The sequence below is a fragment of the Ciconia boyciana genome, chromosome 36, assembly GCF_034638445.1.
Source record: "Ciconia boyciana chromosome 36, ASM3463844v1, whole genome shotgun sequence".
NCBI classification, from domain to species: Eukaryota; Metazoa; Chordata; class Aves; order Ciconiiformes; family Ciconiidae; genus Ciconia; species Ciconia boyciana.
The window spans coordinates 492,961-515,055 of record NC_132969.1 but is presented as its reverse complement, the minus strand read 5'-3'; the positions used below and the strand labels follow the sequence as shown (position 1 = coordinate 515,055).

At 61.8% G+C, this 22,095-nt stretch overlaps 1 protein-coding gene across 1 annotated transcript in view; it reads left to right on the top strand.

Moving 5' to 3' along the window:
* ATP2A1 (ATPase sarcoplasmic/endoplasmic reticulum Ca2+ transporting 1) overlaps positions 1-22,071 on the top strand; it is a 40,266-nt gene extending 18,195 nt beyond the window's left edge. The window contains 13 exon segments of the mRNA XM_072849120.1: positions 394-482; positions 1,612-1,714; positions 1,794-1,925; positions 2,996-3,121; positions 3,196-3,414; positions 6,693-7,028; positions 9,523-9,743; positions 13,874-14,076; positions 16,963-17,048; positions 17,712-17,845; positions 18,469-18,586; positions 18,967-19,084; positions 21,776-22,071. Of these exon segments, the coding sequence (XP_072705221.1) occupies positions 394-482; positions 1,612-1,714; positions 1,794-1,925; positions 2,996-3,121; positions 3,196-3,414; positions 6,693-7,028; positions 9,523-9,743; positions 13,874-14,076; positions 16,963-17,048; positions 17,712-17,845; positions 18,469-18,586; positions 18,967-19,084; positions 21,776-21,810 (1,920 nt within the window). The 3' untranslated portion in view covers positions 21,811-22,071.
* Positions 22,072-22,095: the final 24 nt, after the last annotated feature.

Here is a 22,095-nt window from a genome sequence, read left to right as displayed (position 1 = left end):
GGTGCCCCGAGGTCCCCTGGGAACCCCTCATGTCCCCTTGGGTGCTCCAAGGTCCTCCAAGAACCCCTCATGTCCCCTTGGGTGCTCCAAGGTCCTCGAAGAACCCCTCATGTCCCCTTGGGTGCCCCAAGGTCCCCTGGGAACCCCTCACGTCCCCTTGGGTGCTCCCAGGACCCCTCGATGTCCCCCTGAGTGCCCCAACGTCCCCAAGGACCCCCCGACATCTCCTTGGGTTCCCCAAAGTCCCCCAAGACCCCCTGACATCTCCTGGGCACCCCAAGGACCCTCCGACATCCCCTGGGTGCCCCGGTGTCCCCAAGGACCCCCGTGTCCCCCCCCGGGGTTCCCCAGCACCCCCGGGGACACCCCTGACCCCTTTTCTTCTCCCCCCAGATGTTCATCGTGGAGAAGGTGGAGGGTGACGTCTGCTCCCTCAACGAGTTCTCCATCAGCGGCTCCACCTACGCCCCCGAGGGAGACGTGTGAGTGACCTGACCCCCAGGGGACCCTGGCGACCCCACTTGGGGGTCCCCACCCCCCAGGGGACCCTGGTGACGACCCTTCTTGGGGGTCCCTGTTGGTGACCATCCTGGGGGACGTTGGAGCAACCAGGGAGGGTGTTGGGGGACGTTGGGGCACCCAGGTGGACCTCAGGGGTCCTTGGGGACATCGGGGTGCCCAAGGGGACATCAGGGGGACGTTGGGGCACCCAAGGGGACCTCAGGGCATCCTGGGGGATGTTGGGGCACCCAGGTGGACCTCAGGGTGGTCCTTGGGGACATTGGGGCACCCAAGGGGATGTCAGGGGGTCCTTGGGGACATTGTGGCACTCAAGGGGACATCAGGGGGTCCTTGGGGACGTTGGGGCACCCAAGGGGACCTCAGGGGGTCCTTGGGGACGTTGGGGCACCCAAGGATGTCATGGGGTCCTTGGGGACATTGTGGCACTCAAGGAGACATCAGGGGTCCTTGGGGACGTTGGGGCACCCAAGGGGACATCAGGGGTCCTTGGGGACATTGGGGCACCCAAGGGGATGTCATGGGGTCCTTGGGGACATTGCGGCACTCAAGGGGACATCAGGGGATCCTTGGGGACGTTGGGGCACCCAAGGAGACATCAGGAGGTCCTGGAGGACATTGGGACACCTAGTGAGACATTGGAGCTTCCTGGGAGATGTTGGGGCACCCAAGGGGACCTCAGGGGGTCCTTGGGGACATTGGGGCACCCAAGGGGACCTCAGGGGGTCCTTGGGGACGTTGGGGCACTCAAGGGGACCTCAGGGGGTCCTTGGGGACATTGGGGCACCCAAGGGGACATCAGGAGGTCCTGGAGGACATGGGGGCACCCAAGGGGACATCAGGGAGTCCTTGGGGACATTGGGGCACCCAAGGTGACATCGGGATCCTGGGGGACATTGGGGCACCCAAGGGGACATTGGAGCTTCCTGGGAGATGTTGGGGCACCCAGGGGGACGTCAGGGGGGCCTTGGGGACATTGGGGCACTGGGGGGGGGGGGGGGGTGCTGGGACACCCCAAGGCAGGGGGTGTCAGCACGGTGTGTCCCCCCCGCGCGCCCCGTCCCCAAACCTCCTGCGCGTCCCCCCCCCAAGGATGAAGCAGGAGAAGCACGTGAAGGCCGGGCAGTACGACGGGCTGGTGGAGCTGGCCACCATCTGCGCCCTCTGCAACGACTCCTCCCTCGACTACAACGAGGTGACGCCCGTCCCCGTCCCCTCCGTCCCCGACGGTGCCACCGCCACCCCTTGGTGACACCCCCCCGGTGTCCCTCCAGTCCAAGGGCATCTACGAGAAGGTGGGGGAGGCGACGGAGACGGCCCTGACCTGCCTGGTGGAGAAGATGAACGTCTTCAACACCGACGTCCGCAGCCTCTCCAAGGTGGAGCGGGCCAACGCCTGCAACTCCGTAAGTGGCCCCGTGTCCCCTCCTGTCCCCTCCTGTCCCCACCTTGTCCCTGCTTCGCCCCGTGTCTTCCGTGTCTTGATGGCCCCACTGTCCTCCCCACGTCCCCGTGGGTCCTGTCCTCACCTTCTCCGTGGTGACCCCATGCCCGCCTACGTCCCATTGACACTGCTGTCCTCCCCGTGTCCTCATTGTCCCCAAGCTCCTCCCCACGTCCCCACCGATCCTGTCCCCACCACGACCCTGTGTCCCCACGCATCCCGTTGACCCCACTGTCCTCCACATGTCCTCATTGTCCCCGTGTCCTCATTGTCCCCAAGCTCCTCCCTGTGTCCCCAAGCTCCTCCCCACGTCCCCACCGATCCTGTCCCCACCACAACCCTGTGTCCCCACGCGTCCCGTTGACCCCACTGTCCTCCACATGTCCTTGTTGACCCCATGTGTCCTTGTTGACCCCGTGTCCCCACTGTCCCCAAGGTCTTCCCCATGGGTCCTGTCCCCACCTTCTCCATGCCGACCCCATGTCCGCCTACGTCCCGTTGACCCTAGTGTCCTCCACGCATCCTTGTTGTGCCTGTGTCCTCATTGTCCCCATGTCCCCACTGTCCCCAAGCTCCTCCCCACGTCCCCACCGATCCCGTCCCCACCACGACCCTGCGTCCCCACACGTCCCATTGACCCCACATGTCCTCCTTGACCCCGTGTCCTTGCTGACCCCGTGTCCCCACTGTCCCCAAGCTCCTCCCCACATCCCCAAGCTCCTCCACACATCCCCACCGATCCCGTCCCCATCACGACCCTGCGTCCCCACGCGTCCCGTTGACCCCACGCGTCCCGTTGACCCCACATGTCCTCCTTGACCCCGTGTCCTTGCTGACCCCGTGTCCCCACTGTCCCCAAGCTCCTCCCCACGTCCCCACCGATCCCGTCCCCACCACGACCCTGCGTCCCCACGCGTCCCGTTGCCCCCACCGTCCTCCCCACGGCCCCGCTCACCCCACATCCCCCATCGCCTCGCTGACCCCGCCGACCCTTTCCTTGGTGTCCCCCCATAACGACGTCCCCGTCCCCAGGTCATCAAGCAGCTGATGAGGAAGGAGTTCACCCTGGAGTTCTCCCGCGACCGCAAGTCCATGTCCGTCTACTGCTCCCCGGCCAAAGCCTCCCGAGCCGCCGTGGGCAACAAGATGTTCGTCAAGGTGAGCCCCGTCCCCGCGTCCCCACCTCCCCTCACCCCCGTGACCACCTCCTCACGCCCCCTTCCCCGCCGTAGGGTGCCCCCGAGGGCGTCGTCGACCGCTGTAACTACGTCCGGGTGGGCACCACGCGGGTCCCCCTGACGCCGGCCGTCAAGGAGAAGATCCTCGCCGTCATCAAGGAGTGGGGGACGGGGCGGGACACCCTGCGGTGCCTGGCCTTGGCCACCCGCGACACCCCGCCCAAGAAGGAGGACATGGCCCTGGAGGACTCCACCAAGTTCGCCGAGTACGAGGTGATTTGGGGGCGGGGGGAGCGTCCTTGGTCTCGTATGGACACGTATAAGTCCTTCTCAGGGTCTCTGGTCCCGTATGGGCCACGTAAGGCCCTTCTTGGGGGTCCTTGCTCCTATAAGGGTGTGTAATGTCCCCTCTTTAGGGCCCTTGGTCCTATATGGCCACATAAGGCCCTTCTTGGGGGTCCTTGCTCCTATAAGGGTGTGTAATGTCCCCTCTTTGGGGTCTTCGGTCCTATATGGCCACATAAGGCCCTTCTTGGGGGTCCTTGCTCCTATAAGGGTGTGTAATGTCCCTTCTTTAGGGCTCTTGGTCCTATATGGCCACATAAGGCCCTTCTTGGGGGTCCTTGCTCCTATAAGGGAGCGTAATGTCCCCTCTTGGGGTCTTCGGTCCTATATGGCCACATAAGGCCCTTCTTGGGGGTCCTTGCTCCTATAAGGGTGTGTAATGTCCCCTCTTTAGGGCCCTTGGTCCTATATGGCCACATAACCCCGTTCTTGGGGGTTCTTGGTCTTATAAGGGTGTGTAATGTCCCCTCTTTGGGGTCTTCGGTCCTATATGGCCACATAAGGCCCTTCTTGGGGGTCCTTGCTCCTATAAGGGTGTGTAATGTCCCCTCTTTAGGGCCCTTGGTCCTATATGGCCACATAACCCTGTTCTTGGGGGTCCTTGGTCTTATAAGGGTGTGTAATGTCCCCTCTTTGGGGTCTTCGGTCCTATATGGGCACATAAGGCCCTTCTTGGGGGTCCTTGCTCCTATAAGGGTGTGTAATGTCCCCTCTTTGGGGTCTTCGGTCCTATATGGCCACATAACCCCGTCCTTGGGGGTCATTGGTCCTTCAGGCGTGTATAAGGTCCTCTCTGTGGGATCTGTGGTCCCCTATGGACACATAAGGCCCTTCTTAGGGGTCCTTGCTCCTGTAAGGGTGTCTGATGTCCCCTTTTTGGGGTCCCTGGTCCCATATGTCCATATAAACCTTTTCCGGGGGGTCCTTGGTCCTATAAGGGTGTATAATGTCTCCTCTTTAGGGTCTGTGGTCCTATATGGCCACATAACCCCATTCTTGGGGGTCCTTGGTCCTTCAGGGGTGTATAATGTCCCCTTTTTGGGGTTCTTCGGTCCTATATGGCCACATAAGGCCCTTCTTGGGGGTCCTTGCTCCTATAAGGGTGTGTAATGTCCCTTCTTTAGGGCCCTTGGTCCTATATGGCCACATAAGGCCCTTCTTGGGGGTCCTTGCTCCTATAAGGGTGTGTAATGTCCCTTCTTTAGGGCTCTTGGTCCTATATGGCCACATAAGGCCCTTCTTGGGGGTCCTTGCTCCTATAAGTGTGTAATGTCCCTCTTTAGGGCCCTTGGTCCTATATGGCCACATAAGGCCCTTCTTGGGGTCCTTGCTCCTATAAGGGTGTGTAATGTCCCCTTTGTGGGTCCTTGGGCCTATATGACCATATAAGACCTTTCCTGGAGGTCCTTGGTCCTATAAGGGTGTGTAATGTCCCCTCTTTGGGCTTCTTGGTCCTATATGGCCACATAAGGCCCTTCTTGGGGGTCCTTGCTCCTATAAGGGTGTGTAATGTCCCTTCTTTAGGGCCCTTGGTCCTATATGGCCACATAAGGCCCTTCTTGGGGGTCCTTGCTCCTATAAGGGTGTGTAATGTCCCTTCTTTAGGGCCCTTGGTCCTATATGGCCACATAAGGCCCTTCTTGGGGGTCCTTGCTCCTATAAGGGTGTGTAATGTCCCTTCTTTAGGGCCCTTGGTCCTATATGGCCACATAAGGCCCTTCTTGGGGGTCCTTGCTCCTATAAGGGTGTGTAATGTCCCCTCTTTAGGGCCCTTGGTCCTATATGGCCACATAAGGCCCTTCTTGGGGGTCCTTGCTCCTATAAGGGTGTGTAATGTCCCTTCTTTAGCCCTTGGTCCTATATGGCCACATAAGGCCCTTCTTGGGGTCCTTGCTCCGTGTAATGTCCCTCTTTAGGGCCCTTGGTCCTATATGGCCACATAAGCTCCTTCTAGTCGTCCTTGCTTGGTCCTATATGGCCACATAAGGGGGGCTCCTATAAGGGTGTGTAATGTCCCCTTTTGTGGGTCCTTGGTCCTATATGGCCACATAAGGATCCTTGCTCCGGGGTCTTCTTCGGTTAAGTCCTTGCTCCTATAAGGGTGTGTAATGTCCCTTCTTTAGGGCCCTTGGTCCTATATGGCCACATAAGGCCCTTCTTGGGGGTCCTTGGTCCTTCACGCGTGTATAAGGTCCTCTCTGTGGGATCTGTGGTCCCCTATGGACACATAACACCCTCTCTATAGGGTGCTGTAAGGGTGTCTGATGTCCCCTTTTTGGGGTCCCTGGTCCCATATGTCCATATAAACCTTTTCCGGGGGGTCCTTGGTCCTATAAGGGTGTATAATGTCTCCTCTTTAGGGTCTGTGGTCCTATATGGCCACATAACCCCATTCTTGGGGGTCCTTGGTCCTTCAGGGGTGTATAATGTCCCCTTTTTGGGGTTCTTGGGCCTATATGACCATATAAGGGCCTATAATGTCCCCTTTTGTGGGTCCTTGGGCCTATATGACCATATAAGACCTTGCCTGGACGTCCTCGGTGGCAAGGGTGTCTGGTGTCCCCTCTTTGGGCTTCTTGGTCCCGTATGTCCATAGAACCCGTTTTTTGGGTGGGGTCCTTGGGCCTATATGACCATATAAGGACGGATAATGTCCCCTTTTGGGGGTCCTTGGGCCTATATGACCATATAAGGGCATATAATGTCCCCTTTTGTGGGTCCTTGGGCCTATATGACCATATAAGGGCATATAACGCCCAGTTTTTGGGGTCCTTGGGCCTATATGACCATATAAGACCTTTCCTGGAGGTCCTTGCTCCTGTAATGGTGTCTGGTGTCCCCTCTTTGGGCTTCTTGGTCCCGTATGTCCATAGAACCCCTTTTTTGGGTGGGGTTCTTGGGCCTATATGACCATATAAGGGCGTATAATGCCCCGTTTTGGGGGTCCTTGGGCCTATATGACCATATAAGACCTTTCCTGGAGGTCCTTGGTGGCAAGGGTGTCTGGTGTCCCCTCTTCGGGCTTCTTGGTCCCATATGTCCATAGAACCCCTTTTTTGGGTGGGGTCCTTGGGCCTATATGACCATATAAGGACGGATAATGTCCCCTTTTGGGGGTCCTTGGGCCTATATGACCATATAAGGGCGTATAATGTCCCGTTTTTGGGGTCCCCGCTCCCATACGTCTGTCGTCCCCCCACCCCTAGACGGACTTGACCTTCGTGGGCTGCGTGGGGATGCTGGACCCCCCCCGTAAAGAAGTGATGGGCTCCATCCGCCTCTGCCGCGACGCCGGCATCCGGGTGATCATGATCACGGGGGACAACAAAGGGACGGCCATCGCCATCTGCCGCCGCATCGGCATCTTCAGCGAGGACGAGGAGGTGACGGGGCGGGCGTACACCGGGCGGGAGTTCGACGACCTGCCCCCCGCCGAGCAGCGGGAAGCCTGCCGCCGCGCCTGCTGCTTCGCCCGCGTCGAGCCCACCCACAAGTCCAAGATCGTCGAGTTCCTCCAGTCTTTCGATGAGATCACCGCCATGGTGAGGCTCGCGGGGGGAGATTGGGGCGAGGGGGGGGGGTCCGGCATCACTCTGATGTCATCTTTGGGGGTCCCGCATTGATCTGACGTGGTTTTGGGGTCCGTCATCAGTCTGGGGGTTCTCCATCGATCTGATTTGGTTTGGGGGGTCCATCATCAGTCTTGGGGAGTTCTTGGGTGTTTTCCATCGATCTGACGTGGTTTTGGGGGTCCATCATCGCTCTGGGGGTTCTTGGGGTTCTCCATCGATCTGACGTGGTTTTGGGGTCCGTCATCAGTCTGGGGCATTCTTGGGGGTTCCGCGTTGATCTCATGTGGTTTTGGGGATCCATCATCAGTCTGGGGGGTTCTTGGGGGTTCTCCATCAATCTGACGTGGTTTTGGGGGTCCATCATCAGTCTGGGGAGTTCTTGGGGGTCCCGCATCGATCTGATGTAGTTTTGGAGGTCCACCATCAGTCTGGGGGTTCCTTGGGATCCTGCATTGATCTGACGTGGTTTTGGGGTCCGTCATCAGTCTGGGGAGTTCTTGGGGGTCCCGCATTGATCTGATGTAGTTTTGGAGGTCCACCATCAGTCTGGGGGGTTCCTTGGGATCCTGCATTGATCTGACGTGGTTTTGGGGGTCTATCATCAGTCTGGGGGGTTCTTGGGGGTCCCGCATTGATCTGATGTAGTTTTGGAGGTCCACCATCAGTCTGGGGGTTCCTTGGGATCCTGCATTGATCTGACGTGGTTTTGGGGGTCTATCATCAGCCTGGGGGGTTCTTGGGGGTCCCGCATCGATCTGATGTGGTTTTGGAGGTCTACCATCGCTCTGGGTGGTCCTGGGGGGTCTGGCATCGCTCCAGGGCATCCAGTATCCATCTGACGTGGTCGTGGGGTTCCAGCATCACTCTGGGGCATCCGACATGGCTCCCGTGTGGTCCTGGGGGTCCAGCATCGTGCTGGGGGGATCCTGGGGGTCCAGCATTGCTTTGGGGTGCTCCTGGGAGTCCAGCATCACTCCAGGGTGGTCCTAGGGGTCTGGCATCACTCTCGGGGTGCTCCTGGGGCTTCCAGCACTGCTCTGACCCGGTCTTGAGGTCCCATCACATCTCCAGGAGATGCTCTGGAGCTCCAGGGTGGCTGATACCCCCCTGGGGGGCACCCATCACCCTCCTTAGGAGACCCTAAGGGGGGGGACACCCATCACCACCCTTGGTGCACCCATCACCACCACTGCTTGAGAGACCCACCACCCCCTTGGTGCACCCATCACCACCCTTGGTGCACCCACCACCACCCCTTTGGGAGACCCGCCCACCACCTTGGTGCACCTGTCACCAACACCCTTGGTGGACCCATCACCACCACCCCCCTTGGTGCACCCATCACCACCCTTGGGAGACCTCCCACCCCCTTGGGGGGACCCACCACCACCCTTGGGAGACCCACCACCACCCCTTTGGGAGACATCACCACCCTTGGTGCACCCACCACCACCCTTGGTGCACCCACCACCACCCCCTTGCTGGACCCACCACCCCCTTGGGAGACCCAAACCCCCTTGCTGCACCCACCACCACCCCTTTGGGAGACCCATCACCCTTGGTGCACCCACCACCACCCTTGGTGCACCCAAACCCCCCTTGCTGGACCCACCACCCCCTTTGGGAGACCCACCACCCTTGGTGCACCCACCACCACCCTTGGTGCACCCACACCACTTTTGGGAGACCTCCCACCCCCTTGGGAGACCCATCGCCCTTGGTGCACCCACCACCACCCTTTGGGAGACCCACCACCACCCCCTTGGGAGACCCACCACCACCCTTTGGGGGACCCACCACCACCACCCTTTGGGGGACCCACCACCACCCTTGGGAGACCCACCACCACCCCTTTGGGAGACATCACCACCCTTGGTGCACCCACCACCACCCTTGATGCACCCAAACCCCCCTTGCTGGACCCACCACCACCCCTTTGGGAGACCCATCACCCTTGGTGCACCCATCACCACCCTTAGGAGACCCACCACCACCCTCGGTGCACCCAAAGCCCCTTGCTGGACCCACCACCCCTTGGGAGACCCAAACCCCCTTGCTGGACCCACCACCACCCCTTTGGGAGACCCATCACCCTTGGTGCACCCATCACCACCCTTAGGAGACCCACCACCACCCTTGGTGCACCCAAACCCCCCTTGCTGGACCCACCACCACCCCCTTGGTGCACCCATCACCACCCTTGGTGCACCCACCACCACCCCCTTGCTGGACCCACCACCACCCCTTTGGGAGACCCAAACCCCCTTGCTGGACCCACCACCACCCCCTTGGTGCACCCACCACCCTTGGTGCACCCACCACCCTTGGTGCACCCATCACCACCCCTTGGTGCACCCACCACCACCCTTGGTGCACCCAAACCCCCCTTGCTGGACCCACCACCACCCCCTTGGGTGTCCCACCACCACCCCCCCAGTTGACACCCCCCTCCCTCCCGGCACAGACGGGCGACGGGGTGAACGACGCGCCGGCGCTGAAGAAGGCGGAGATCGGCATCGCCATGGGCTCGGGGACGGCGGTGGCCAAGACGGCCTCCGAGATGGTGCTGGCCGACGACAACTTCTCCACCATCGTGGCGGCGGTGGAGGAGGGCCGGGCCATCTACAACAACATGAAGCAGTTCATCCGCTACCTCATCTCCTCCAACGTCGGGGAGGTGGTCTGGTGAGACGGCGGCGACCTCCCAGTTCCTCCCAGTTCCTCCCAGTTCCTCCCAGTTCCTCCCAGTTCCTCCCAGTGCCCCTCATCTCCCCGGCTTCCTTCTATTCCCACCCAACCTCCCAGTTTCCCACCAGTCCCACCAGTTTCTCCAGCTCCCTCCTGTCCATCCCCCCCAGTGCACCCGATCATCCCAAGCTCCTCCCAGTTCCTCCCAGTTGCTCCCAGTTGCTCCCAGTTGCTCCCAGTTGCTCCCAGTTGCTCCCAGTTGCTCCCAGTTCACCCCAGTGCCCCTCATCTCCCCGGCTTCCTTCTATTCCCACCCAACCTCCCAGTTCCCACCAGTTTCTCCAGCTCCCTCCTGTCCATCCCCCCCGGTGGACCCGATCATCCCAAGCTCCTCCCAGTTCCTCCCAGTTGCTCCCAGTTGCTCCCAGTTGCTCCCAGTTGCTCCCAGTTCCCCCCAGTTCATCCCAGTTCCTCCCAGTTCACCCCAGTGCCCCTCATCTCCCCGGCTTCCTTCTGTTCCCACCCAACCTCCCAGTTTCCCACCAGTGCCACCAGTTTCTCCAGCTCCTTCCTGTCCATCCCCCCAGTCCACCCGATCATCCCAAGCTCCTCCAAGTTCCTCCCAGTTCCTCCCAGTTCCTCCCAGTTACTCCCAGTTCACCCCAGTGCCCCTCATCTCCCCGGCTTCCTTCTATTCCCACCCAACCTCCCCGTTTCCCACCAGTCCCACCAGTTTCTCCAGCTCCCTCCTGTCCATCCCCCCCAGTGGACCCGATCATCCCAAGCTCCTCCCAGTTGCTCCCAGTTCCTCCCAGTTGCTCCCAGTTCCTCCCAGTTGCTCCCAGTTCCCCCCAGTTCATCCCAGTTCCTCCCAGTTCACCCCAGTGCCCCTCATCTCCCCAGCTTCCTTCTGTTCCCACCCAACCTCCCAGTTTCCCACCAGTGCCACCAGTTTCCCCAGCTCCTTCCTGTCCACCCCCCAGTCCACCCGATCATCCCAAGTTCCTCCCAGTTCCTCCCAGTTCCTCCCAGTTCATCCCAGTTGCTCCCAGTTCACCCCAGTGCCCCTCATCTCCCCGGCTTCCTTCTATTCCCACCCAACCTCCCAGTTTCCGACCAGTCCCACCAGTTCCTCCAGCTCCCTCCTGTCCCCCCCCCCAGTCCACCTGATCATCCCAAGCTCCTCCCAGTTCCTCCCAGTTCCTCCCAGTTGCTCCCAGTTGCTCCCAGTTCACCCCAGTGCCCCTCATCTCCCCGGCTTCCTTCTGTTCCCACCCAACCTCCCAGTTTCCCACCAGTGCCACCAGTTTCCCCCCCTCCTTCCTGCTCCCCCCCCACCTGTGCACCCGATCATCCCAAGCTCCCCCAGTTCATCCCAGTTCCTCCCAGTTCCTCCCAGTTCCTCCCAGTGCCCCTCATCTCCCCCGCTTCCTTCTGTTCCCCCCCCACCTCCCAGTTCCCACCCGTGCCACCAGTTTCTCCAGCTCCCTCCTGTCCATCCCCCCCAGTGCACCCGATCATCCCAAGCTCCTCCCAGTTCCTCCCAGTTCCTCCCAGTTCATCCCAGTTCCTCCCAGTTCACCCCAGTGCCCCTCATCTCCCCGGCTTCCTTCTATTCCCACCCAACCTCCCAGTTTCCCACCAGTCCCACCAGTTTCTCCAGCTCCCTCCTGTCCCCCCCCACCTGTGCACCCGATCATCCCAAGATCCCCCCAGTGCCTCCCAGTGCCTCCCAGTTCCTCCCAGTTCACCCCAGTGCCCCTCATCTCCCCAGCTTCCTTCTATTCCCACCCAACCTCCCAGTTCCCACCAGTTTCTCCAGCTCCCTCCTGTCCATCCCCCCCAGTGGACCCGATCATCCCAAGCTCCTCCCAGTTCCTCCCAGTTGCTCCCAGTTGCTCCCAGTTCCCCCCAGTTCATCCCAGTTCCTCCCAGTTCACCCCAGTGCCCCTCATCTCCCCGGCTTCCTTCTATTCCCACCCAACCTCCCAGTTTCCCACCAGTGCCACCAGTTTCCCCAGCTCCTTCCTGTCCACCCCCCAGTCCACCCGATCATCCCAAGCTCCTCCCAGTTCCTCCCAGTTCCTCCCAGTTCCTCCCAGTGCCCCTCATCTCCCCGGCTTCCTTCTGTTCCCACCCAATCTCCCAGTTCCCACCAGTCCCACCAGTTTCTCCAGCTCCCTCCTGTCCATCCCCCCCGGTGGACCCGATCATCCCAAGCTCCTCCCAGTTCCTCCCAGTTCCTCCCAGTTCATCCCAGTTCCTCCCAGTTCACCCCAGTGCCCCTCATCTCCCCGGCTTCCTTCTGTTCCCACCCAATCTCCCAGTTCCCACCAGTCCCACCAGTTTCTCCAGCTCCCTCCTGTGTCCCACCCCCAGTCCATCCGATCATCCCAAGCTCCTCCCAGTTCCCCCAGTTCCCCAGTTCATCCCAGTTCATCCCAGTGCCCCTCATCTCACCAGCTTCTATCCCCCCAAATGCTCCTGACACCCCCAGTTCCCCCAGTCTCCCCCGTCCCCCATCTCCCCACCTTCCCAGTCCCCCCAGTCTCTCCCAGTCCCCCCATCTCCCCAGCCCCTCCCTGCCCCCCCCAGTTCCCCCCATCTTCCCCAGCCCCTCCCAGTCCCCCCATTTCCCCCAGTCCCCCAGTTCCTCCCAGTCCCCCATCTCCCCCCATCTCCCCCAGCCCCTCCCAGTTCCACCCAGTCCCCCAGTCCCCCATTCCCTCCCAGTCCCCCATTTCCCCCATCTCCCCAGTTCCCCATCTCCCCCATCTCGCCCAGTCCCCCCAGTTGGCCCAGTCCCCATGTCCCCCAGTTCCTCCCAGTCCCCCAGCCCCTCCCAGTTCCACTCAGTCCCCCAGTTCCTCCCAGTCCCCCATCTCCCCCAGTCTGCCCAGTTCCACCCAGTCTCCCCTGTCCCCCCACTCCCCCATCACCCCCCGTTCCTCCCAGTTCCTCCCAGTCCCCCATCTCCTCCCAGTTCCCCCCAGTCCCCCATCACCCCCGTTCCTCCCAGTTCCCCCCAGTCCCCCATCACCCCCCGTTCCTCCCAGTTCCTCCCAGTCCCCCATCTCCCCCGTCCCCCACTCCCCCATCACCCCCAGTTCCTCCCAGTTCCTCCCAGTCCCCCATCTCCCCTGTCCCCCCACTCCTCCCATCACCCCCGTTCCTCCCAGTTCCTCCCAGTCCCCCATCACCCCCGTTCCTCCCAGTTCCTCCCAGTCCCCCATCTCCCCCAGTTCCCCCACTCCCCCATCACCCCTGTTCCTCCCAGTTCCTCCCAGTCCCCCATCTCCCCTGTCCCCCCAGTCCCCCATCACCCCTGTTCCTCCCAGTTCCCCCCAGTGCCCCATCTCCTCCCAGTCCCCCAGTCCCCCATCTCCCCCAGCCCCTCCCAGTTCCACCCAGTGCCCCCAGTTCCCCCCAGTCCCCCATCTCCCCCAGTTCCCCAGTCCCCCATCTCCCCCATCTCCTCCCAGTTCCCCCCAGTCCCCCATCACCCCCGTTCCTCCCAGTTCCCCCAGTCCCCCATCTCCCCCGTCCCCCCACTCCCCCATCACCCCTGTTCCTCCCAGTTCCTCCCAGTCCCCCATCTCCCCAGTTCCCCCAGTCCCCCATCACCCCCGTTCCTCCCAGTTCCCCCAGTCCCCCATCTCCCCCAGTTCCTCCCAGTTCCTCCCAGTCCCCCATCTCCCCCAGTTCCCCCAGTCCCCCATCACCCCCAGTTCCTCCCAGTTCCTCCCAGTCCCCCATCACCCCCATCTCCCCCAGCCCCTCCCACTTCCACCCAGTGCCCCCAGTTCCTCCCAGTCCCCCAGTCCGCCCAGTCCCCCATCACCCCCAGTTCCTCCCAGTTCCTCCCAGTCCCCATCTCCCCCAGTCCCCCACTCCCCCATCTCCCCCATCCCCCCAGTCCCCCATCACCCCCGTTCCTCCCAGTTCCCCCAGTCCCCCATCTCCCCCGTCCCCCACTCCCCCATCACCCCCGTTCCCCCAGTTCCCCCAGTCCCCCATCTCCCCCATCTCCCCCATCCCCCACTCCCCATCACCCCCGTTCCCCAGTTCCCCCAGTCCCCCATCTCCCCTGCCCCCCCCCCCCCCACCCCCTGACTCCTCCCCCCCAGCATCTTCCTGACGGCGGCGCTGGGGCTGCCGGAGGCGCTGATCCCGGTGCAGCTCCTCTGGGTCAACCTGGTGACGGACGGGCTGCCGGCCACCGCCCTGGGCTTCAACCCGCCCGACCTGGACATCATGGACAAGCCCCCGCGCAGCCCCAAGGAGCCCCTCATCAGCGGCTGGCTCTTCTTCCGCTACTTGGCCATCGGGGGTGAGACGCCGGCCCGGCCGGGCCAGGGAACCCCCCCGCTCCGTAGCGATGCCCCGTGGAGCTCCGCGGTGGGCTCTGGTAGAACCCCCGTGGTGGTGGCGCCTTGTAGGCCTCCGTGGTGGCGCCTTGTAGGCCTCCGTGGTGGCTCCTTGTATGGTGGCTACTTGTAGGCTTCCGTGGTGGCTCCTTCTATGGTGGCTCCTTGTAGGCCTCCATGGTGGCCCCTTGTATGGTGGCTCCTTGTAGGCTTCCGTGGTGGCTCCTTGTATGGTGGCCCCTTGTAGGCCTCCATGGTGGCCCCTTGTAGACCTCTATGGTGGCTCCTTGTATGGTGGCTCCTTGTAGGCCTCCATGGTGGCCCCTTGTATGGTGGCCCCTTGTAGACCTCCATGGTGGCCCCTTGTAGACCTCCATGGTGGCTCCTTGTAGACCTTCATGATGCTCCCTTGTAGACCTTCATGGTGGCCCCTTGACCTCCACGGTGGCTCCTTGTATGGTGGCTCCTTGTAGGCCTCTGTGGTGGCCCCTTGTAGACCTCCATGATGCTCCCTTTGTAGACCTCCATGATGCTCCCTTTGTAGACCTTCATGGTGGCCCCTTGTAGGCCTCCATGGTGGCCCCTTGTAGACCTCTATGGTGGCTCCTTGTATGGTGGCCCCTTGTAGGCCTCCGTGGTGGCCCCTTGTAGGCCTCCGTGGTGGCTCCTTGTATGGTGGCTCCTTGTATGGTGGCTCCTTGTAGACCTCCATGATGCTCCCTTGTAGACCTCCATGATGCTCCCTTGTAGACCTTCATGGTGGCCTCTTGTAGACCTCCATGGTGGCTCCTTGTATGGTGGCTCCTTGTAGGCCTCTGTGGTGGCCCCTTGTACACCTCCATGATGCTCCCTTGTAGACCTTCATGATGGCTCCCTGTATGGTGGCCCCTTGTAGGCCTCCATGGTGGTGGCCCCTTGTAGACCTCCACGATGCTCCCTTGTAGACCTCCATGGTGGCTCCCTGTAGACCTTCATGATGGTGGCTCCTTGTAGACCTTCATGATGGTGGCCCCTTGTAGACCTCCATGATGCTCCCTTGAAGACCTTTATGATGGCTCCTTGTATGGTGGCCCCTTGTAGGCCTCCATGGTGGCCCCTTGTAGACCTTCATGATGGTGGCGCCTTGTAGACCTCTGTGATGCTCCCTTGTAGACCTCCATGATGGGGGCCCCTTGCAGACCCCCATGATGGTGGTCCCTTGTATGGTGGCCCCTTGTAGACCTCCATGGTGCCACCTTGCAGGCCTCTACGTGGCGGCCCCTTATAGACCTTTATGGTGGCCCCTTGTAGATGTCCACGATGGGCTCTGGAAGACCACCGTGGTGGTGGTACCTTGTAGACATCTATGGTGGCTCCTTGTTAGACCTCCATGGTGGCTCCCTCTAGACCTCCATGATGGTGGCCCCTTGTAGACCTCCATGGTGGCCCCTTGTAGGCTTCCATGGTGGCCCCTTGTATGGTGGCTCCTTGTAGACCTCGATGGTGCCCCCTTGTAGGCCCCTATGGTGGCCCCTTGTAGATGTCCACGATGGGCTCTGGTAGACCCCTGTGGTGGTGGTTCCTTGTAGACATCTATGGAGGTTCCTTGTAGACCTCCATGGTGCCACCTTGTAGACTTTCACGATGGACTCTGGTAGACCCCCGTGGTGGTGGTACCTTATAGACATCTCTGGTGATCCCTTGTAGACCTCCATGGTGGCCCCTTGTAGAACTCCATGATGGTGGCACCTTGTAGACCTCCATGATTGTCCTTTGTAGACCTCCATGGTGGTGGCCCCTTGTAGACATCTATGGTGGTTCTTTGTAGACCTCCGTGGTGGCCCCTTGTAGAACTCCATGATGCTCCCTTGTAGACTTCCATGATGGTGGCACCTTGTAGACCTCCATGATTGTCCTTTGTAGACCTCCAGGGTGGTGGCCCCTTGTAGACATCTATGGTGGTTCCTTGTAGACCTCCATGGTGGCTCCTTGTAGACTTCCATGGTGGTCACTTGTAGACCTCCACAATGGGCTCTGGTAGACCCCTGTGGTGGTGGCCCCTTGTAGACTTCCATGGTGGTCCCTTGTAGACCTCCATGATGGTGGTCCCTTGTAGACCTCCATGGTGGTCCCTTGTATGGTGGCCCCATGTAGACTTCCATGGTGCCACCTTGTAGACCTTCATGATGGTCCCTTGTAGACCTCCATGGTGGTCCCTTGTATGGTGGCCCCTTGTAGACCTCCATGGTGGCCCCTTGTAGACCTCCATGGTGGTCCCTTGTATGGTGGCCCCATGTAGACTTCCATGGTGCCACCTTGTAGACCTTCATGATGGTCCCTTGTAGACCTCCATGGTGGTCCCTTGTATGGTGGCCCCTTGTAGACCTCCACGGTGGTGGCCCCTTGTAGACCTCCACGGTGGTGGCCCCTTGTAGACCTCCACGGTGGTGGCCCCGTGTAGACCTCCATGGTGGCCCCGTGTAGACCTCCACAATGAGCTCTGGTAGCCCCCTGTGGTGGGGGTCCCTCGTAGACCTTCATGATGGTGGTCCCTTGTAGACCTCCATGGGGGTGGTCCCTTCTATGGTGGCCCCTCATAGACCTCCGTGATGGTTCCTTGTAGATCTTCATGATGGTGGCGCTTTGCAGACTTCCATGATGGTGGTCCCTTGTAGAGCTCCATGATGGTCCTTTGTAGCCCTCCATGGTGGTAGCCCCCTTGTAGACCTTCATGGTGGTCCCTTGTATGGTGGCCTCTTGTAGGCCTCCATGGTGCCACCTTGTAGGCCCCCATGCTGGTGGTCCCTTGTAGACCCCCATGGTGGTGGCCCCCCACCCCACCTCACCCCCCTCCCCCGCTATCTCCCCAGGGTACGTGGGGGCCGCCACCGTGGGCGCGGCGGCCTGGTGGTTCCTCTACGCTGAGGATGGTCCCAGCGTCACCTACCACCAGCTGGTGAGTGCTGGACCCCCCCGATGACAACCACGGGGTCCCCAAGGTGACCCCAGGGTCCCCGTGATCCCATGGTGGCCCCGAGGTCCTCATGATGGACCTGCCGTCCCCATGGTGACCTCAAGGTCTTCGTGATGGACCTGCCATGCCCATGGTGACCCCAAGGTCCTCTTGATGGACCTGCCGTCCCCATGGTGACCCTAAGGTCCCCGTGAGGGTCCCTGTGATGGCCCTGCCATCCCCATGGTGGCCCCGAGGTCCTCGTGATGGCCCTGCCATCCCCATGGTGACCTCAAGGTCCCTGTGATGGCCCTGCTGTCCCCATGGTGACCTCAAGGTCTTCATGATGGCCCTGCTGTCCCCATGGTGACCCCAAGGTCCTTGTGATGGCCCTGCCATCCCTGTGGTGACCCCAAGGTCCCTGTGAGGGTCCCCATGATGGTCCTGTCATCCCCGTGGTGACCCTGGAGTCCCTATGATGACCCCGGCTTCTTCAGCATGACCCCAAGTTCCCCGTGGTGACCCCACCATCCCCATCGTGACCCTGGGGTTCCCGTCCTGACCTCACCGTCCCCGTCCTGACCTCACCATCGCCCTCGCCACCCGGGGGGTCCCCACCGCGGTGACGTCCCCACGGCGGTGACGTCCCCGCCGATGTCCCCGCAGACCCACTTCATGCAGTGCACGGAGCACAACGCCGAGTTCGAGGGCCTGGACTGCGACATCTTCGAGTCGCCGGTGCCCATGACCATGGCCCTCTCCGTCCTGGTCACCATCGAGATGTGCAACGCCCTCAACAGGTACGGGGTGGTCTTCTTCACCACCTTCACCACCACCATTATCATCATCATGACCACCATCATCACCATCTTCACTACCACCACCCCACCGCCACCTTCACCATCACCATCATCACCACCATCACCACTACCACTACCGCCACCACCACCACCATCACCTTCACTACCACTACCACCACCACCATCATCACCACCATGACCACCACTACCTTCACCATCACCATCATCACCACCACCATCATCACCATCACCATCACTACCACCACCATTACCATCACTACCACCACCATTACCATCACTACCACCATCACCATCACTACCACCACCATTACCGTCACCACCACCACCTTCACCGTCACCACCATCACCACCACCACCTTCACCATCACCTTCACTACCACCACCACCATCATCACCACCACCATCACCACCTTCACCATCACCACCATCCCCTTCACCACCACCATCACCACCATCCCCTTCACCACCACCGTCACCACCACCACCTTCACCATCACCTTCACCACCACTACCATCACCTTCACCACCACCATCACCACCACCGCCACCTTCACCACCACCACCTTGGTGTGTCCCCACCCCCACGTGCCGTGTCCCCCCAGCCTCTCTGAGAACCAGTCCCTGGTCCGCATGCCGCCTTGGGTCAACATCTGGCTGGTGGGCTCCATCTGCCTCTCCATGTCCCTCCACTTCGTCATCCTCTACATCGACCCGCTGCCGGTAGGGGGGCTGGGGCCAGTGGCCACGGGGAGGTTGGTGGCCATGGGGCTGGGGGCCATGGGGAAGATGGTGGGGCTGGTGGCCATGGTGGGGCTGGTGGCCATGGGGAGGTTGGTGGCCATGGTGGGGCTGGGGGCCATAGGGGTGGTGGCTACGGAGAGGTTGGTGCCCATGGGGGTGGTGGCCATGGAGAGGGTGGTGGCCACAGGGATGTTGGTGGCCATGGTAGGGGTGGGGGCTATGGGGGTGGTGGCCACGGGGAGGTTGGTGGCCACGGGGAGGTTGGTGGCCGTCGGGGTTGGTGGCCATGGGGCTGGTGGCCACAGGGGCTCTGGAAGGGGTCTGGGGTTGGGGGCCCGGCTCATCCCGTGTCCCCCCAGATGATCTTCAAGCTGACGCCCCTGGACCTGACGCACTGGCTGATGGTGCTGAAGATCTCCTTCCCCGTCATCCTGCTGGACGAGGCCCTCAAGTTCGTCGCCAGGAACTACCTGGAGGGTGAGGGGGGACACGCCCCGCCCCGCCCCGCGACCCTGGTTCCTCCATGGTTCCTCCATCTCCCCATGGTTCCTCCATCTCCCCATGGTTCCTCCATCTCCCCATGGTTCCTCCATCTCCCCATGGTTCCTCCATGGTTCCTCCATCTCCCCATGGTTCCTCCATCTCCCCATGGTTCCTCCATGGTTCCTCCATCTCCCCATGGTCCCTCCATAGTTCCTCCATCTCCCCATGGTTCCTCTATGGTCCCTCCATCTCCCCATGGTCCCTCCATCCTCCATCGTCCTTCCATGGTCCTTCCATCCTCCATGGTCCCTCCATGTCCCCACGGTCCCCTCCGTTTCCCTCATGGTCCCTCCATCCTCCATTGTCCTCCCATGGTCCCTTCATGGTCCCTCCATGGTCCCTTCATGGTCCCTCCATCTCCCCATGGTCCCTCCATCCTCCATTGTCCTTCCATGGTCCCTCCATCGCGGTCCCTCCATGGTCCCTCCATGTCCTCACTGTCCCCTCCATCTCCCCATGGTCCCTCCATGGTCCCTCCATTCTCCATCGTTCCTCCATGGTCCTTCCATCCCTCCGTGGTCCCTCCATCTCCCCATGGTCCCTCCATGGTCCCTTCATGGTCCCTCCATCTCCCCGTGGTCCCTCCATCGTGGTCCCTCCATGGTCCCTCCATCTCCCCGTGGTCCCTCCATGGTCCCTCCATCGTGGTCCCTCCATGGTCCCTCCATCTCCCCGTGGTCCCTCCATGGTCCCTCCATCGTGGCCCCTCCATGGTCCCTCCATGGTCCCTCCATCGTGGCCCCTCCATGGTTCCTCCATCTCCCCGTGGTCCCTCCATCGTGGCCCCTCCATGGTCCCTCCATCTCCTCGTGGTCCCTCCATGGTCCCTCCATCTCCCCGTGGTCCCTCCATGGTCCCTCCATCGTGGCCCCTCCATGGTCCCTCCATGGTCCCTCCATGGTCCCTCCATGGTCCCTCCATCCCTCCCGGTCCCTTCCCTGTCCCCTCCATCCCTCCCCATGTCCCCACCATCTCCTCCACCATCTCCTGGTCACCTCCACCATCTCTCTGTCCCCTCCATCCTTCCCCATGTCCTCTCAACCATCTCCCTGTCCCCTCCCTGTCCCCTCCCTGTCCCCTCCCTGTCCCCTCCCGGTCCCCTCCCTGTCCCCTCCTCCATCTCTCACCGCCATCTTCTCCGTTCCTCCCCTCTCGTAGCGTAAACTCATGTCCCCTCCATCGTCCTCGGGCCTGGCCACAGGTACCCCCCGCCTGTCACCCCCCCGTGTCCCTGTCACCCCCCGTGTCCCTGTCACCCCCCGTGTCCCTGTCACCCCCCGTGTCCCTGTCACCTTCATCCCCGTGTCACCTTCATCCCCGTGTCCCCCTCACCTTCATGTGTCACCATCACCTCCCCCCATGTCCTTATCGCCTCCTGTGTCCCCGTCACCCCATGGCTGTGTCACCCTCATCCCCATGTCACCGTCACCTCCACGTGTCCCATCACCCCACAGCCGTGTCCTCATCACCCGCCACGTTCCTGTCACCCCATGGCTGTGTCACCGTCACCCCTTGTGTCCCTGTCACCCCATGGCTGTGTCTCCCTCACCCCCATGTCCCCGTCACCCCATGGCTGTGTCACCCTCATCCCCATGTCACCGTCACCTTTATGTGTCCCCATCACCCCATGGCCATGTCCCCATCACCCGCCACGTTCTTGTCACCCCATGGCTGTCACCGTCACCCCCCATGTCCCCATCGCCCCATGGCTGTGTCACCCTCATCCCCATGTCACCGTCACCTTTATGTGTCCCCATCACCCCATGGCCATGTCCCCATCACCCGCCACGTTCTTGTCACCCCATGGCTGTCACCGTTACCCCCGTGTCCCCATCGCCCCATGGCTGTGTCACCCTCATCCCCGTGTCACCGTCACCTTCCTGTGTCCCGTCGCCCCATGGCTGTATCCCTGTCACCCCATGGCTGTGTCACCCTCATCCCCATGTCACCGTCACCTCCACGTGTCCCATCACCCCACAGCCGTGTCCTCATCACCCCCCATGTCCCCATCGCCCCATGGCTGTGTCACCCTCATCCCCATGTCACCGTCACCTTCGCGTGTCCCCGTCACCCCATGGCTGTGTCACCCTCACCCCCCGTGTCCCCATCACCCCATGGCTGTGTCCCCATCACCCCCCGTGTCCCCATCGCCCCATGGCTGTGTCCCCATCACCCCCCGTGTCCCTGTCACCCCATGGCTGTGTCACCCTCACCCCTTGTGTCCCTGTCACCCCATGGCTGTCACCGTCACCCCCCATGTCCCCGTCACCCCATGGCTGTGTCACCCTCATCCCCGTGTCACCCTCACCCCCCGTGTCCCCATCGCCCCATGGCTGTGTCACTGTCACCCCCCGTGTCCCCATCGCCCCATGGCTGTGTCACTGTCACCCCCCGTGTCCCCATCACCCCATGTCACCGTCATCCTCATCCCCATGTCCCCGTCACCCCTCGTGTCACCATCACCCCCCACGTCCCCGTGTCCCCACCCCTGACATCACAGGGTGAGGACAGTGACGGGGGGGGAGGGGGAGGGCTGAGGTTGGGGGGCAGTCGGGGGGTGTGGGGGGTGTGGGGTGACACATGACATCACATGATGTCACCATGTGTGTCCCCCCGCCCCCGCAGCCGACGCTGAGGACACCCGGAAGAAGCGGAAGTGAGCCTGGGGTCCCCCCAGCGCCGTGGGGCACCCCCTTGCTGTGGGGCAGCCCCCCAGCGCCGTGGGGCAGCCCCCTGCCGTGGGGCAGCCCCTCAGCACCATGGGACACCCCCTGTCTGTGGGTCACCCCCTGTCTGTGGGTCACCCCCTGTCCGTGGGGGAGCCCCCCAGCGCCGTGGGGCACCCCCTGTCCGTGGGGCAGCCCCCCAGCGCCGTGGGGCACCCCACGGCGCCGCTTATTTATTGCCAATAAAGGGAAACCGCCCCCCCCCCACTCCCGCCTCGT